The sequence below is a fragment of the Ursus arctos genome, unplaced genomic scaffold (genome assembly GCF_023065955.2).
Source record: "Ursus arctos isolate Adak ecotype North America unplaced genomic scaffold, UrsArc2.0 scaffold_5, whole genome shotgun sequence".
In the NCBI taxonomy this organism is placed as follows: Eukaryota; Metazoa; Chordata; class Mammalia; order Carnivora; family Ursidae; genus Ursus; species Ursus arctos.
Genome location: NW_026623067.1, coordinates 74,562,213 through 74,579,756, shown reverse-complemented (window position 1 = coordinate 74,579,756; position 17,544 = coordinate 74,562,213). Strand labels below are relative to the sequence as shown.

Here is a 17,544-nt window from a genome sequence, read left to right as displayed (position 1 = left end):
AGGGCTGAGAAAGCAGAGGTGTGAGCATAAATCACAAGAGCAAAATTGTTAAGAAAATGCTTTTCCTACTTCAACTCCATTTTGTCTTCAGTTCTTAGAAATACTATTTTATTAGTCTCTTTCAATTCGTACTGCATATTACTATTACTATATCATTAATTTATTTATGTGAACTAGTAGTAAGTGGATTTTATACTCCAAAGTGTGTAGAAGAGTGTGTCCCAGAGAATGCTCTAGAGGTGGGTGGAGTCGATAAATGCAGTCCTTCATTCTAACTCCCCATAATCCATTCACCATTCACATACCGACCTGTATTCTTTCTTAAAATACAAGTCAGATTTAATTCTCCTCTGCTTAAAACTCTGCAAACAGCCCTTTCACTGCTCTTGGAATAAAATCCAAACTTTTCACTGTGGCCTTCGATACCTCCTATGGCTTGGAGGCTGCCCACCTTTGAATCATCTTCTACCACTTCCCCCTCACCCACAGTGCTCCAGTCACTGTAGCGTTTCAGTTCCTCAACTGTGACAAGCTCTTTCCTCCTCAGAGCCCCTGCTCTTGTTCCTCCAGAGCCCTGCCTCCTGCACTCTGCCCCCGACCTTTGTCTGGTTTGCCATTCAGGTCTCAGGTCAGGAGTCTTCACCTCATCTGAATCGATGGCCATCTCTCCTCGTCCCACCGCATCTTCCTTCCTCTTTCTCTTCACATCCCCTTGCTGTGTTTTCCTCACAGTGTTCTGACTCTCCAAAATTATCCTGTTCGCTGGTTTACTTGTTTATTGTCTGTCATCTGCACTAGCACACGTGCTACGAGAGTGGGGCATTTATACGTCTTGCTCGCCACCGCATCCTCAGCCCCAAGAATATAAATACATGTATGAATGTATAAATTAATCACTCTCGGAACCTCTGGGAAAACTCTCTGCCCACAAAATATATCATTTAGAGTAGACTCCACGGTTGAGAAAGGAGGACCACAAAAGATTTGGGTATTTGAACTAGTAAATGGTGGTTTGGTTTGGTTTGGTTTGGTTTGGTTTGGTTTGGCTCAGTTTTGAAATAAGGAAAGTATTTTGCAGTTCATTCTCTCTTCCTCCCTTCCTTCCCTCGCCCCAGATCCTCACCTTCCCCTGATACATGCAGAGTCAGACTAGCAGCCATCAGTCATAGATACCTATCTAGTAAAAGACAGAGAAGCCAGGAGAAAGGGAAGCCTGACAAGATACCTGTCAGGTTATACCAGCCCTGTTGGGCAGAGCGCTAGTTTAAAATGGAGCCCAGTAAAGCTCTTTGCTGATGATTGTGTTGGGAGTAATAATAGAATTAGGAACCTGCACTTACAGAAATAACTATATTTTTGGTTCTTTGCATTAATTCCCTTATTCAGGGCTCTCTCCTCTTACAATCCCTTAGTAAAGTTATTTTGGAAAATGACAAAGGGAAACTGGAAAAAGGGAACGTTTGCCCACATCTAGGCTCAAATTTTAAAGGGAAACAGTATCCCTGGAGGTCAGGCCTTTTGGCAACAGTAGGAGTAGTACATGAGACAAGAATTAAAACCAAAGGGGCTCCTGGGTGGCTCAGTCGGTTAAGCATCTGCCTTCAGCTAGGTCATGATCCCAGGATCCTGGGATCGGAGCCCCATGTCAGGCTCTCTGTTCAGCGGAGAACCTAGTTCTCCCTCTGCCTGCTGCTCCCTCAGCTTGTGCATGCTCTCTCTCTCTCTCTCAAATTAATTAATTAAATCCTTAAAAAAAATAAAACCAAAGAAAGCACTTCTACACCAGCTGTCTGTGTTTGATAGGCAATTGAAGCAATAAAAATGTATCCATTTTTTATTGACTAGGCAGTTGATTGGAGAGAGGTCTTCCAGGTTCAATGTCAGAGACCCATAGCTACTGCAAGCTGTCTACTCTGCCTAAGAATAAGTTTGCTGCCCAGAGTTGTTTCCTGGGTCTTAAGATGCCATACCCAACCCCCGACTCCCCTTCCATAGATGAGAGATCTAGAAAAGAAGCTAAAGGAAAGGACAGGATGCTCAGAAGCTGCAAATGACCCAAAGGTTTCTACCACTGAGTTTATGTCTTTGTTCCAGCCTGTCTGTTATTTCTGGTTAAGCTTGACAACTTGCCTTCAGGTCTCAACACAATTTCAGCTTTAGCCAGTATTGCATTTTCCACGCAATGGAAAGAGATTTGCCTATTTCTTACACAAGTTCTTTAACAAGGCGATGCAGCATGTTTACTAGGCTGCTCTTGGCATTTCCCTCGCATCGTCCCAATGAACAGCCCACCCCACTCCATTTACTACTCCCAACAGTGGCTGAGTCTCACACTTTCACCTTCTAACTTAGGAGAGTCTCCATTACGAGCCCTTCTCTGTTCAAATATCGGTAAGTTGGCGGGGGGGGGGGGGGGGGGGGGTTAATGATGCTCTCCTTAGAAGCTCTAGAATTCATTTTAAAATGAATTTTGGTAGTTATATTTTATTTCTTTTTAGAAGGCACATTACTTTTCAGTGCTCTGGTATTTCTCTAATTCTTTATAACTCTCTAAAAATAACTGCTGGTGAGCTCATAAGTTCATTAGTTAATCCCAGTGGGACTCAATAATGCATATTACAGACCTCTTGATTTTTATAAATTAGATTTTCTCAAGAATTCCCTTACCTGTTATTATCAACATAGCTATATTGACAGGGTCTTCATTACTTCCTAATTGCCCATATTTCTTTTTCTTGTTAAAGATCAATTTTTAAAATCAAACCTTGTCATTTTGAAGGTATCATAGACATGTTATCTTGTTAATATTAATGTTTCATATCTTTCTAGGTTTTTTTTTTCCTTTCCCCTTTATCTTAGGAAACAAAATTTATTCATTACCTTTTGCTTTTAAAAAAATATTCTTTTTTTGTAGGGGGGAAGGGATTGGGGAATGTCAGTGAGAGGGTAGGGGCACGTGCTAGTTTCCCGTGCCCCAAAACAAAGACATAAAAATTATATTTGCATTCAAAAGTGACTCTGTCAACAGTTATATTCCCTATTCTAAAGCAGACCGTAAAATGTACATTATGCTTAGATTGTTGAAATTATTCCATGACCTTTTGGTCTAGGACCATGTAAAATAAGGCGACTAGCAATAATTAGAATAGCAAACAGCTGACCAAGAAATTCTTCTAAATTATCTCTTTGGTAAGAACTTAAACTGCCCATCATTATATGAGTAAACCTCATCTCTGGCAAATTTGATGTGTGTGGTGTGTACAGTGTGTGTGTGTAATATCACTTGAAGAATGATTATTTGCTTTCCCAGACATTTCTTCACTTTATTAAAAGATTCGTTGAAGAGGTAAATAACCCACTTCTTCCTTTAAAGAAATTCTATTTACAGAAATTATATTTACATATAAGTTTTTAAGACATCTACTGCATAAAATGAGGTACAGCTTCAGACTAGTCTACATCTGCCAAAGTAAACATCAGGATTTTGGCAGCTAACTCACTAGCATATTTTGGCATAGTTTTTGCCCAAAAAAATGTAAGCACTAAGATCAAGTGAAGAGGAGTGTGGACAAGGCAGACTTGCAAGAAACACTTGGATTGAAGTCATCACAGGAAGAAGTAAAGGGAATAGACAAGACAGAACATAGAGCAATGTTTTCTTCTCTCTTACCCTATTCTTTGAGCATTCCACTCTCAGTGCTATTTCCACCCATGTTTTGTTTAATTTCTAAATGCTATTATGTAGATGTAGCCTCCCTCTTTCTCGGTTCCATTACAAGACACTTGTTTAAAATATGTAGTCTTTGGGGAAAACAAATGACACATTTTAGCAATTTGATTTTTCTCATTTGATTTACAGTCTCATACTTCATACTTTCAGTTTCTAATCCTTTTGACCATTTGTGCTGTCTTTACCACTTTGAAATCTGCTACAGTTCATTTTTTTAAAACAGGTGTAGGTAAAGGATAAATATTCAGTGTAGTATTTTATGGAAGATCCCCTGTCCCTTGCCTTTTGGTTATTTCACAGTGAACAACATCATTGACAAACAATATTTATGGAAGAAACATTAAGAGAAATAAAAGGCATTTTCTACTCTGGATAGGATAAAAGAGATGGCTAGAGTAGGGTTCAGATTATAGGGAAAATTAATCTCTAATATAATAAAAAAAGAATTAACTATCCATTTTTATTTAAGCTGACATTTGATCATCTAACTACCTTCCATTAAAACAAATATTACGTAGTGCTTTTACTATCTTGAAATGAATTCTAAAGATAATATGATCCACCTACTTATAAGATAGCTAAATTATTATAATGCTCTAGTTAACACATAGAAGGAATAAAAGTAACTCATAATAAAAATACTATGCATATCAATATTTTAAGTGCTCTAGAAAATCTACATAAGACATAGCAATCAGATACTTGGTCCTGTACATAAAATCACCATAGGTTCAACAACTACAGATGCAGGCTGATGCGGGTGTGTTTGTCGGCAACTCAAATTCTGTGGGCAGTGATGCCATCAGTGATGAGATTTTTCTCATATGGAAACCACTCTTGGTAATTATATAAACCACTCCTGCTTATTAATATTCTGAACAACATAAAGTAAAAAATTCCTTCAACTTACGTGGCAGTAGGATTTCTAGAAAATTCCGTATGTGTTAAAATGATGCCAAAAGTACTTTGAGAGTATTTGTTAAACACATCTAAATTCTAAGCCCATATAATTATAAACAGGGTTTTCAACTACATGAATAGCCGGTGGAACATTTGAAAACCATGTGGGCAGTGCCTGGGTGGCCATGTGGGGCTCCCTGCTTAGTGGGGATCCTGCTTCTCCATCTCCCTCTGCCCCTCCCTCCACTTCTGCGCACGCACTCACTCACTCTCTCTCAAGTAAATAAATAAGATATTTAAAAGAAAAAAACCATATGAGAGGCAAAATAATTCTTCATTGTGCTCTACTGACCGCAAATTGCAGATTTTCCGCTTCCCTGGCCTTCTTCTGCTAAACGCCAATAGTTCTTACCAAACATCTTGACCACCAAAAATATCCCTACGAATTTCCAAAATGCCCCAGAGGCCACTACCATGCCCATTAAGAATCATTTATTGAGACTGAACAAAGGCACTTTTTTATAATGAAGCACTGAGACCTCGTACTTTTTATTTTGATACTGAATTGATTCTATGGATTAGGAAACTGAATTTGCCCCAAAGGTGAATTATCCAGAAAGAACAAGCCTGCCAATTCAAGAAGATACAAAAATCTTTCCCTGTCAACATGCGGGTTTTTGACATAGGAATCCCTTTACTCCCTACACCATGGGAACCTCTGTAGATAAGGAAAATGGGGGTCTGAAAAGTGGAAACAAGTCATAGTCCCTAAAAAGAGGAGCTTTTGATTAGGTGAAGTTGTGCTAGAGGAAAGACTAGGAATCATGTTTATATCCTTCAAATAACATGGTTAGTTATGTTATTTTGAAATGATTTTCCATATTAACCTACACATCATTGCAGTTTATCAATAAACGGCTGCTTTTTTGGTTGACCTGAATTTTCCACTTTTATATCCTTTTATGAATAAATAATGTAATGGTCTAGTGTTTCTGTCCTGATGGAATAGTTGTTCCTAAAGTGGTATATTTTTTAACTACTAGAAAGCTGCTCTCAAAAGTTTCCATTCTGTAGGGGCGCCTGGGTGGCTCAGTCGTTAAGTGTCTGCCTTCGGCTCAGGGCGTGATCCCGGGGTCCTGGGATCCAGCCCCCCGCATCGGGCTCCCTGCTGGGAGCCTGCTTCTTCCTCTCCCACTCCCCCTGCTTGTGTTCCCTCTCTCGCTGGCTGTCTCTCTGTCACATAAATAAATAAAATCTTTTTTAAAAAAAAGTTTCCATTCTCTAAGTATTGCTATGGGTAGATAGTCATATTAATTTGTAAATATTTTCATTGAACTTTGGCTCTGACTTTTCGAAAATGGTCTCCAGACATGTTCTTGAAATGTATATGTGCAGCCCCAGATGGAAATACAATTACCTAACTTCCAACTGCTATTTTAATAAAATTATTAAAAACCTACTTTGAAAATTTTTGAAAAGAAAGCCATTTTTGTATAAAATATTCACTTTACTACCTCCTTAGTTTAGGGAGACCTCTCCCACCCCCACTTGGTTCTCTGTAGTTCAGTTTCTATTTATTTATGTGACAGAGAGACAGCCAGCGAGAGAGGGAACACAAGCAGGGGGAGTGGGAGAGGAAGAAGCAGGCTCCCAGCGGAGAAGCCCGATGTGGGACTCGAACTCGATCCCGGAACGCCGGGATCACGCCCTGAGCTGAAGGCAGACGCCTAACGACTGCGCTACCCAGGCGCCCCTTTGTAGTTCAGTTTCTAACTCACTTTGTTTATTACCTTTACTCCCAGCAATTTCCCTTCCTCTGACAGAGCACACATTCTCATTATTTATACTCTTAAATTGCAGAGGTAAATGTTGAGAGCCAGTGCGGGTACTCAGTTATCTCAGGGACTTTGGTCTTTTCAGCCCAGGACTAATCAAGCAGAGAGTCATCATAAGCTAAAACTAAAAAGCCTTTGTAGTGATTTTATCACCAGGGAAATTTGTTCATCCTTCAGAAAGATTGTCACCAGGAAAGAAAAAATAAAGGAGTTAAAATTGCTTCAGACCATTGACTCCTTAGGTCCCTCTAGATTCCTAGATTGAATTGGTTTTCAAGGGGTGGGAGGAATTATGAGAAGAATTCCCTGAGAAAGCTCACAAATTGATCATAGCCTTGGTAACACTAGTAAGTGTAAGTGTGATCACTGTGGAGGAAATGCCAAATGAGTCTGGAAGCAAGGGAAATGAGAAGGAAAAGAAGACAATTAACACCTTTTTTTTTCCTTCTTTCTTTCTTTTCTCATTGTTTTTGGGGATGGATGTTGCTATGTAGTATGCATCTGAGAACAGTCTTTGAAAAGGAAGAAATCACTTGATTTTAAAGTATCTTATCATTATAAGTGCAATTAGTTATTATTGAAGTAAAACTAGATTTTCAAACACCATAGAAATAGGAACAGGAATTTCATAAACCTATCCAGAAACTAGGCCCATTTCAAATATACCCAAAGTAGGTTTGTCTGAGCATATCTAGAACTGCTTACTTGAGTTTGGAGAATATAAATGCCTCCAAATTCAAAAGAATTCTTTAAGACTGTTATATGACTAAATCGGTGAAAAATATAATAATAACAAATATCTGGATGTTACATATATTTTGAAGAACTTGAAAGTTTGCACACCTATTGATCGGGCAGGCATATATATAATTTTTTTCCCCAAGAATTCTATGAAGACTTGTCCAAATCAAGTCAGGCATTTAGGATTTGCCAGGATAAACCTACACTCATCTCTCTCTCTCTCTCCCACTGAGTAACATTGAAATTTGCCCAAAATGAGTAAGCAGATAGAGAAATGACCTCATTTTTTTAATCTGAATATGGTAGTGTTGGAGGATATTTCTCAAGGATATGATTTCAATACTGGATCATAGTTCCCAATGAAGGTTCATAAGGCCAAATTGCAGAGAAGAAGAGGATAGAGAGCATCCTTGTGAGGATACCTATAAAGAGAGGGGTTCTCTAGTAGAGCCAGCTCCCACATCTAAGTCCCATGCACAGACTGTAGCTTTCTGCTCTCTGGTCGACTGCAGCCATAGCATCCTTATTGTTGTAACTCCCAGATTGTGATACTGTCACAAAACTGTTGCTAGGCAACAAATGTGGTTACCAGGTCTCAGCGAATAGCTGAAGGGGAAAGCAAAGTGTTGCACCATTGTAGAGTAACCATAGCAATGACCTACTATTACAGACTAAAGAATTATCATTAACAATGTTAAAGTATCAGACAGAGGCCCTGAATCCCAAGACTTCGAGGCAGTATCTCTCTGCATAATTGAGTGATCTAGGAAGAGATTTCAACTGTTTCAAAGCTATTCACTCGTTATTTCTATGGTAGAGTCTTCGTTATTATTTTTATTTTTTAATTAAAAAATTGTTGTAAAGAGACTGGTAAAATGATACGTTATCACAAGGAGTCGAAACCGATTAATATCCTCATCTGCTCTTGTGACTACATCCCTGGAAAAACACTGTACATCGGTATCAAATTTAGCCACAGAAGCTGTAGTAAAATAACCCTGTAAAGTGACAAACTAAACCTGCATTTTCTAAGTTGAATTCCTCGTGACAAAATAGGAGGCCTAGATGCTCTTTTTGTAGTCACTGCTTTGAAACACTTTTTTAGCTTTTCTAAAACTGTCCCCTAAAATCTTTAAAAATGTAGCCTCCTAGGACACTTCGAGGCACAGTCTCTTTTTTAATCTGAACCTTCATGAAGCAATCCCATATAATTTGGTCGCAGTGACCTCGCAGAGACAAATTATGTCTAACAGCACAGCTTCCGAGAGAGGCAAGAAAAATCCGATTTGTTTTATTCTCTTGGGAAGCAGAGAAACGTGGGTGCTCCGGGTGGGTGAAGAAGCCGGATTCCGCGCGCAGGGGAAACCAATCCCCGCGCGCGCGCGGAGCCTGGGGAAGTGGGTGGTTTCGAGGCGGGAGAGGGAGTGGCCCTTCCCTCCGAGCGCCTCGATTGGCCCGGAGGGGCTGAGGCCCCGGGGCCGCCTGGCCGCGCCTCGGGCAACCCGCGGGGGGTGTCCCAGGCGCGTCCTCGCTTCGGGGGCGGGAAGGGGGCTCGGGCGGGAGACATCGGAGGTCTCCGGAGGGCCGCCCCGGGCGCCGCCGGCAGAGAGGCGCAGTGAGCGGACGGAGACAGCCCTCGGCCCTGGGGGCAGAGTGAACTCTCGGGCACAGGTGTGGCCCGGAGAGGCCGCGCCCGGGGCCCGGAGACGCGCGCCGGCGGGGGAGCGGGCGCCGGAGCGCGGGCCGGACGCCGGGGACGCGGGCTCCGAGGGCGGGGTCGGGCTCCAGGGGCGGAAGGCGGGCGGCCTGTGCCTTGGCACCGAGCGCGGCCACCTCGTAACCCAGTCTGTGTGTTTTGCAGGCACCGACCGTCACGAGCTAACTTCCTGGAAGAGCTTCCCGTCTATTTTCAAATTCTTCACCGAAGCCTCAGAGGCAAAGACCAGCTCCCTCAAGCCGGCTCTGACGCGGCGCTCCCACAGAATAAAGCACGAAGAGCTGTAAGAGGAGAACGAGCGAGACGGGGGAGGGGAAGCAAAGGCACCACACTCGAGCATGCATCCACACGCCTCCTAACTGCTTGTTGTCGGCGAGCAGACTCCCAGCCCCTCATTAGATTGTTTTCTTCCTAGAGCACAGGGTCGTGATATATACATCTAAATAGCGTTTTGCATTATTTCTAGATGAGTGCAACTGTCAAAGCAATATGGGTTCACTGGTCGCGCTTCCTGCGGGCTGAGCTCGGGCTTCGCGCTGCCCGTCAGCGCGCAGATTAAGGCTGACAGCGCCCTGCTCGGCGCGGCCGGCGCGCCTCTAATTGCCCTGACGGAGCCCGCGCCGGCGCTGCGAGGCGAGCGGCGTCTGCGCGGTCCTACCGCCCGCTGCAGCGCAGCCGCCACTGGCACCGGCCCCCGGCCCCCCCAATCAGGTCCAGTTTTTTTCTCCGAACAGAAGCAAACTTTTATTCTAGATTTCAAACTTCCATTTTAGGTAGGTTTTTCCCTAAGAGCCTCTTATGCCTCTTTTTTTTTTTTTAAAGGAAGATTCCCCCCAACCCCCTCAGAAAAGCCAAATTCAAATTCAGAACGTGAATGCCATGATGTACTATGTCGTTTTGGGAGTGCAAATTGTTCTCTTACAATCTATTTTCATTTCGAAACCAGAAGAAAACCTTTGCATAAAAATCTATGAAGTACCGATTACACATTACCGCTGAAAATCCTTGCCATTTGAGTGAGATTTTACACAAGTCTCTAATTTCAGAAGAGATTGTTTAAACCAAACGTAATGATGAGCAAATCTTTTAAGTGTGAAAGATCCCGTTTTCAATGGAATTTCCAACTTTTATCATTAGAATTGACTTTACTTTTTAAATGTACAATGTGTATTGAGTGGCATTGTAATTTAGATCGCACACTCGTTTTGCTTTTTAAATCCTAATGTGGAGAAAGTGTGTTGTTCTTGTTGATAATCCTAACTAGAATGATCTCTTCTGAGCTTTCGTGGAGTTAGACCCTGTTAGGGATAGTATTTATTGTCATCAGGCAAATGAACCTGTGTGCTGTTCCACCTTTTCCTTCTAAAAGGCTGAATGGGGCTAAAATGATTCTTTTAGGTTTCTGCTCCAAGAGAAAGAGAAAGTAAGACCTGGTGTGAAAGATTTTCTCCTCTCAATACAATGGCATAATTTTTATTAGTCCACTTTCTCTGTGGGGTTTTGCCCTACAGTTTCAACAGTTATTTTAATCCAGCTAATATCTGGCCAACACTGTGAAATGTTGTAAGAGTTAAAATAAGTTAAGATTTTGCTGACTTTTAAATTCAAATATTAAATCTTAACATTATCAATTTTTAATAACTTGAATTTAATTACCTAGTAAAGATTCTGTTTCTAGCAGATGAGGGTCTGAATTTAATATTTTTTCATCCTTTTTTAAAGTATATGCAACAATATGCCTGCCTTATTTGAGGACGTGATAAAATGTACCCAAAATGACTTAGAACTGTCTGACTCCTCAGAAAAATAACTTAAAATAACCATCTCATGGATAAAATGTTTTTATATTATGAACCGATTTCAGCAAGTTTTAAAAATGATAATATCTGTGTTTGGTATATAAGTACATTAATTCGTTCTTGTAGTTTTAATGATGGCAAATTAAAGTGATCTTTTTTCAGTAGTCATATATACATATCTTTTGATATTATTTTAGCGGAAACAATATAGGAAAAATCAAAAACGTCATTTTATCCAATGCCTGGATAACTTGATATATGTAACCCCAACAATGTCAAGCATGTTGGTCTGCAATCTTTTCTGTTTTATAAGCAATGGTGAATTGTATACAATAATGGTACCTTCCTTTGAGAGGATTTGAAAATTGATGTGGATTGAATATATTTTTCAAAGTGTTATAAATCGTGTGGTGTTGTGACTATATGAAAGTATTCACAGGAAAACTAATTTTATTGCTTTTTTTTTTAAATCAGCACTTGCGCAGTGCTAAATTTGTAAAGCTTCTGCACCTGAATTGGAGCAAAGTAAATGTGCTCAGCTTAGACACCAAATCACTCCTCTTCCTTCTCTTCGGTTTTCTCACTTCTCTTTATGAAAATCTTTACTTGCAACTAGAGTGAATCACTGTTTAATTGCCTTTAATACTTTAAAACTACTGGGTTGTTAGCCTTGTTTAACTATCTATAGAGAGCTATTTGCAAACTTAGGTTGTGCAAATGGGATTTCTACTTGTGGATCTGAGCTGCCTCAACCCAGAAAGAGCTAGGCAAACCATCGAGACCTCCTACTGACAAGTGATAAGATTCCTTGTAATGTAGGGTTTTTTTTTAACCTGTTGATTATGCGTCTGTTGGTATAAATGTAGTAAAGAATCCACCTGAATTTTCCTGGAGTAACAACCGTCAGTGGGTAGTAGCCCGCCTGCTTGGAGGTGAAAAGTGTTAACAGTATTTCTGCTCTGATCTTCTTCCCATTTTGGTTTCTTTAGACAGGTTTTTAGGAGAGTAGAGACTTAAAGTTAGGCTGTAGACTTTTTTAAAAATTATACTCCGTTCTTAGAGCAAATAGAATGGGAAGCAAGGAGTTGTTGATAAATCTGAGATTCAAAATAGTCCTGTTAAAACTTAAAAGCCAGATACTGGCTTTAGAACTTTATAAAGGTATCTAACCATGCAGCCGTTAAAAGTTTTCATGGATATTTGAAGGGGAGAGAAAATCTATTTGTAATAGTTGTTGTTTTCTCAAGTTTCTGCCTTGTGCTTCGACCTGGATTGCATTATTGTTTATACAAAAAGAAAAAAAAAGTAAAGCACAGGAGTTTCATATATATTATATATTTCTGTTTACCATTTTAAAATAAAAACAATTTTCCCAACAAGCAGCGGCGTATTATTCTTGCTCAGAAGTTCATTTATTCGTGTACAGAGGTTACTAAAAGCAGAAACCTAAAAAGAGTGATGGACCTGCATTCATCAGTGTTTTAAAGCATACAGCTGCTTTTATTACCATTACTGTTGCTGTAAGGTAACATCCTAGCTTCACTTGGTCACTTGCTATTTGGCTTGGACCTTCCACAAAACCAACATTTTTTAGGGTGTTTGTTTTTAATATCTAAAATATCCTTAGCTACAAAGAAATTTGAACCCATTGTTAAGCTATCATTTTACAAAATACCCTTTAATATACTGTAAAGAAATGTGTTTTCCAAAAGGATTCTGGTGACATTACATGGCTGCCAAGTCCCTGCATAGGTCCTTGTTGTATTACATCTAATCTGAAAATATTCTGTTTACATTTATTTTACTGCTTTTCTTTCTTTAAAACCTGTAACTCCTTTGAAAGAGTTTGGGTGACAAAATATGTTAACTATATTATCAGGGCTAATAAGTTAAATTTTTTCACATGTTTCTCTGGATTATCTGGAGTCCCAATCCAAACACATGTGTGTCTCCTGTTACAATCCTAGTTTATAACTGTAAACTGACAGGTTCCTGCGATCCTGATTTCATTTAAGAAAAATTACTATTACAGAAAGTCTAAAAATTTCTCAAAAACTTTCCCCATGCCTCTGTAGGGGAAAATGTCTTTAAATGAATGTGAGACATTCTCATCTTTGAAATATGGGTGGCAATAAAAAAAAAGGATAATAGTGGTGGTTATTTTATGATTACTTATTAGGGGCTGTAATAATATAAAATAAAAGACTCCAGGAGGTACTCCCTTTCAAAAATTGAATACTTTCCTTCCTTCCTTCCTTGTATAGAGTGACTGAGTGGGAGTCTCTTGAATTGTTCGTCTTCCTTTTATCTAATATTCTATTAATCTCCAAAAAGATCAGTTTGAGTCTGGGAAAGGGTTTTTAATCAACACTTCACAGAGCTTAAAGCTACCCTACCTAAAGCGTCAGCTTTGTTAGGCGGTTTTAGATTTAAAGCATTGCAACTGTCATGCACTGTACTAAAAGTAAAGAACGTACACCAAGTGGAAGATGTTGAAAAGAGGGAAATAGCACAAAGTCGATTAACGGAGATTCGAGAATAGAAGTAGCCATCAAAGCATTCCAACGTTTATCTCAAAATCTATGTAGAGTTAAAAAAAAAAAAAAAGCAACAATGATAGTTTTAAACCTCGCACTTAGGAGGCATGAATGTTGATTTAATTGATTCATTTGGATCAATGTTTTTAAGGTTTCACACCACTGATCTTTCATGTAGTGATGTCTTTAGCAGTCAGTGGTCTGACATGAGCCTTCTCAGATTTCATCAGTGGGACTCTCCATGACATCTAAAATTATGCAACAGCCTGTTCAGTGGTAACTTTGGAATTGGGAGACCTCGATGCCAAAGAGCATGGTTAGATTGAAGAACTCTTGTTAATTCTTAGCACAAAGGTTTTAGAGAGTGGTAATTGTAAATGAACCATAAAGGTTAAAGTCACCAAATATTATATAGTGGGCTTTAATTGCTAGATAGGAGAAAGTCGTCCTGAAAGTTTGACCATTAAGTGGATACCATGCAGAGACCAGTATTTTCCCCTTCAATGTAAAAACTTGAAAGTGGCAATTTGACTTAATCCATGAGGCCTTCCAGGCAACTTTTCCCGGCCCTTTGCCTTGAGATTTGTGAACATTTCACTATATTCTTCGTATTGTTGGGTTGAGTTCTATTTGAAACAGACATGAAACATGTTTCTAGAAAGAAATCTAGGGAGGCCCTGTATCTTTCTAGATCATTCAGCTTTTCTTCCTTGGCCATTACATAGGGTAATATGGGAGACTGTCATAGGTAAAATAATGTTGAACTGTACTTTGTAACCAGCCTGCAGTACCAATACAAAGAATCTGAAATGAAAAGACAACCAACACCCCAAGAATGATATGTCTCTTTTTAAAGTTTACAATTTGAATAATGAACTTGGATAGAAACTTGGCAGGAAAACAAACCATGGCACCATCACATCACCAACCAATTTCACTTTTCTGTCCAATTTCAGAGTGCATGTGTTTGTGAGTATTTCACTAGATCAGTGACAGCTCTTTATTTGCATAATTATATGCTCTGGTCTGAAGAGAAAACTAACCCCCAAATTTCATGGGTCACCAAACTGCAACAATCAATGTTTTATCACGTATGCTAAGCAAAATCTAAGAAGCTATATGAAGTTTCTTGGGGAGTTTTTACTCCTCAGAAAATTAAAGAGTTTTCCTCTTCTGAATAGATTCAAAATCTTTCCAAGTTCTTTGTAACTGAATTCTGTTTGAAGGCAAAACTAGAGATTAACATGTAGATCTGGATCTTAGACTCACTAGCATTACTTCAAAGTGGCTTAAGAAGAGCAGCATTATTGGAACACTAAACTTTTAAATTCTAAGTAAGTACTGTCCATGCTATGAGAGAAAAAATTATTGGTCAAATTATGATGAGTCAAAATGAAGTCTGAATTAACCACAATTGACTATAAAGTTGATTTCCTTCTTTGAGATAACTCAGGGTTTTTTAAAAAGACCTAATAGAACAATATGTATATATGCATATGTGTGTGTGTGTGTGTACACACACACACACATGTGCATATACACGTCCATCCATGGGGTACATACACCCATCCCACCAGAAATAAACAATATGTACAGTATGTGTCTGTCTTTGCAGTGCCTGTTACATAGTAGGGACTCAATATATGTTGGTCACCAGGATTGTTTGTAAACTTATTTTCTTCTAAACAAATTTATATCCAAATTCTTCAAGGCATTGTAATACATATTTTTAAATGCCTCAAGTTCATTTGCGTCTGTAAATTCTGTTTGTATGTAATGCGTATTTGTGTGTAAGGTTGGCTTTATTTCATTAAAGAAAAATTGATTTAAACTGTTGGTGTCTAGTTTGTAGGCAATCTGCCAGACTTGAAATACAATAGAGCATAGAGACACATGCAGAGAGTGAGTGTTTGTTATGGAGTTATTAAAATCCTGGAAAATATGTCTTTACCTAGTCACTTAAAGAATATACCAGGTGCATTATTTAATCCTACTGCAAGAGGACTTAGGTATGAATTTCACTATTAAAAGTATACAATGCATTGCCTTTTATTTGAAGTGATCTGTTTGTAATAATATATTAACAGTTTCATTATTAGGCAATTCACTGCCATCAAGAAAAACGTTAGGAAAAAAGAGACATTGAGGGGAAAAAAGCTTAAGAATTGCATAGTTTTGAAGTATTTTATTCTTTATCTTGAACAAAGATGAGAGATCTTTAGGTCAGACATTAGAAATTTCATTAAATATTCCTAGTATTTCAAGTGAAAAACTAACTTCTCCCGAGTTTTTAAGCAAAGTTGAGTTACAAATGAAAGACATTTTCTTTCTCTTTTAGTCTGAAAACTTAAACAGCTGCTTATCAGGAACACAACCCACAATCGCCACATCTCACCTTCTCACTGCCTTACTGAAATGTTCACCTGCTTATACTTCCTCTGCGCACCCCCCCCCCATCATCTGCCTCCCCAGAAATTGCTGTTTGGTGAAGGTCTTGGATTCCTCTAGGTGAAAATTCCTCAAAACTGAGTCTGTAAAAACAAATAAATAAAATTTAGCATTTTTATCAAACAAAATGAGTTGGTAGTCACATGGGTTAACCCTGCTAAGCAGTAAAGACTGAAAAATAAAGCGTAGAACCCTCCTAGATTTAGATATTGAGGACCTCCTAGATTACTGTTGAAAGATTTAGATATTGAGGACCTATATGCCTCTGAGTGAGATTAATTTGCATTTTATTTTTTAAGGTATAAACTCTTTAAAGGAAAATAAAAGACAATACCATATACCTAATTACTTTTTTCCCCTCTTTTTGCCCTTTGTAGGAACCTTGCTGTGTATGAGTTTCAGATAGGGCTCTCAGTTTTGTACTCTGCCTGGGACACAGAAAGATCTGTTATTTCCCACTGAATTCCGCACATGCAGGGGTTGACTGTGTAGCTGAAAGGCCTAGATTTTTCTCGTTTTATCATTTTCATTTATTTTTGCTCAAGTACCACCTAATCCCATTGTGAGTGAAAAAGATATTTCTGATCCAGTTCATCTTCATGTACCTCCAAATAATTTTCCAAAGGCTTATTTTCTTCTTCGTTTTTTTTAACCAAAATTAAATAAATGGCTTTTTTCCAATAAATGTTCACACCTTCTCTAGGTACTCAGATAATCAGGATTTATCAACTGAAGAAATATTGATGGTTTGTTGTGGTGCTTTTGTTTTTTGGTTTTTAGTTGTGTTTTTTTTTTCTTTTCCTTTGCCTCAGTAAATTACTTAATACCATCCCCTGGAATAACCAGCTCTAAAAATAACCCTAGCACAGAGTGTCATGATTTGGCTTTCATACAGTTTCGAAAGAAAAACCATTAAAATTGCATTGATCTCACAAATATTGATCTAGTGCTTGATATCAAATATCAAATGAGATGCTGTCAGTTGCTGCTGATCATTGTGTCAGCTGTTTGAATTTTTGTCCTTTTGCTTCTTCATTGTCACATGGATTCAAGTTGCTGAGCCTAAGTAAGGTTTTCATGATTAACACAATTCAGATACTTTTTTCCTGTTTTTCATATTTCTGTTTTGATCAAGCATAGGTAATAGCTTACCTGAAATTTTGTTACATAATTTCATGTATTTGTAGATATATAGATAAACATACTTTTATTTTTAAAAAACCATGTATTTTATACACGGGTGTAACAGTATATATTTTTAAAGTTGAGTGTGTGTGTGTGTGTGCGTATGTTTTCCAAAAGTGTGATTCACCTACTAGGTAGGTTATGTCTCCATTTAGTTCTTTATCCCCATTTTGAAATAATTTCTCTCTGCATCCTACTTTCTTCCTCGCCACCTGTCTTTCAAGAAATCAAATTTATATTAAGAGCATGCAGTTGTTAGAGTACCATTTTAGAACTTAGAATGAAATCTTAGCCATTTCAAATTTACACACACACACACACACACCCCACAATAGGTAAATCACTCTTGTTATTCTTGCTGACAAAGATATAACTGCAGCATTTGACCAGCGTAGAGTTCAGAGAAGTATTAAAATGAAATTGGATCTATATCTTTTTAATACTTTCTCAATGTATCCATGTTATCTAACAGGCTAAGTCATGCTCTGCTTTTATATCCTATCAAATCTGAAAATAGGTGCCTTTGGATATGTTTAAAGTCTCAAATCACCCTTTCTTTTACCGCCTCCCTCTTTACTTTGTACGTCAAAAATTGATGATTACATTACTTTGAAATATGGAACATATTAAAGAGAAAACCATCCTTATAATG

The 17,544-nt window shown here is 38.6% G+C and overlaps 1 protein-coding gene across 8 annotated transcripts in view; it reads left to right on the top strand.

Moving 5' to 3' along the window:
- The window catches only part of FAM172A (family with sequence similarity 172 member A), a 428,036-nt gene extending 415,935 nt beyond the window's left edge, over positions 1-12,101 (top strand). For all 8 annotated transcript variants that reach the window (XM_057307516.1, XM_057307513.1, XM_057307511.1 and 5 more), the window contains one exon: positions 9,068-12,101. In XM_057307516.1, coding sequence (XP_057163499.1) covers positions 9,068-9,210 — 143 coding nt within the window. In that variant the 3' untranslated portion in view covers positions 9,211-12,101. The remainder of the gene's footprint in view (positions 1-9,067) is intronic.
- Positions 12,102-17,544: the final 5,443 nt, after the last annotated feature.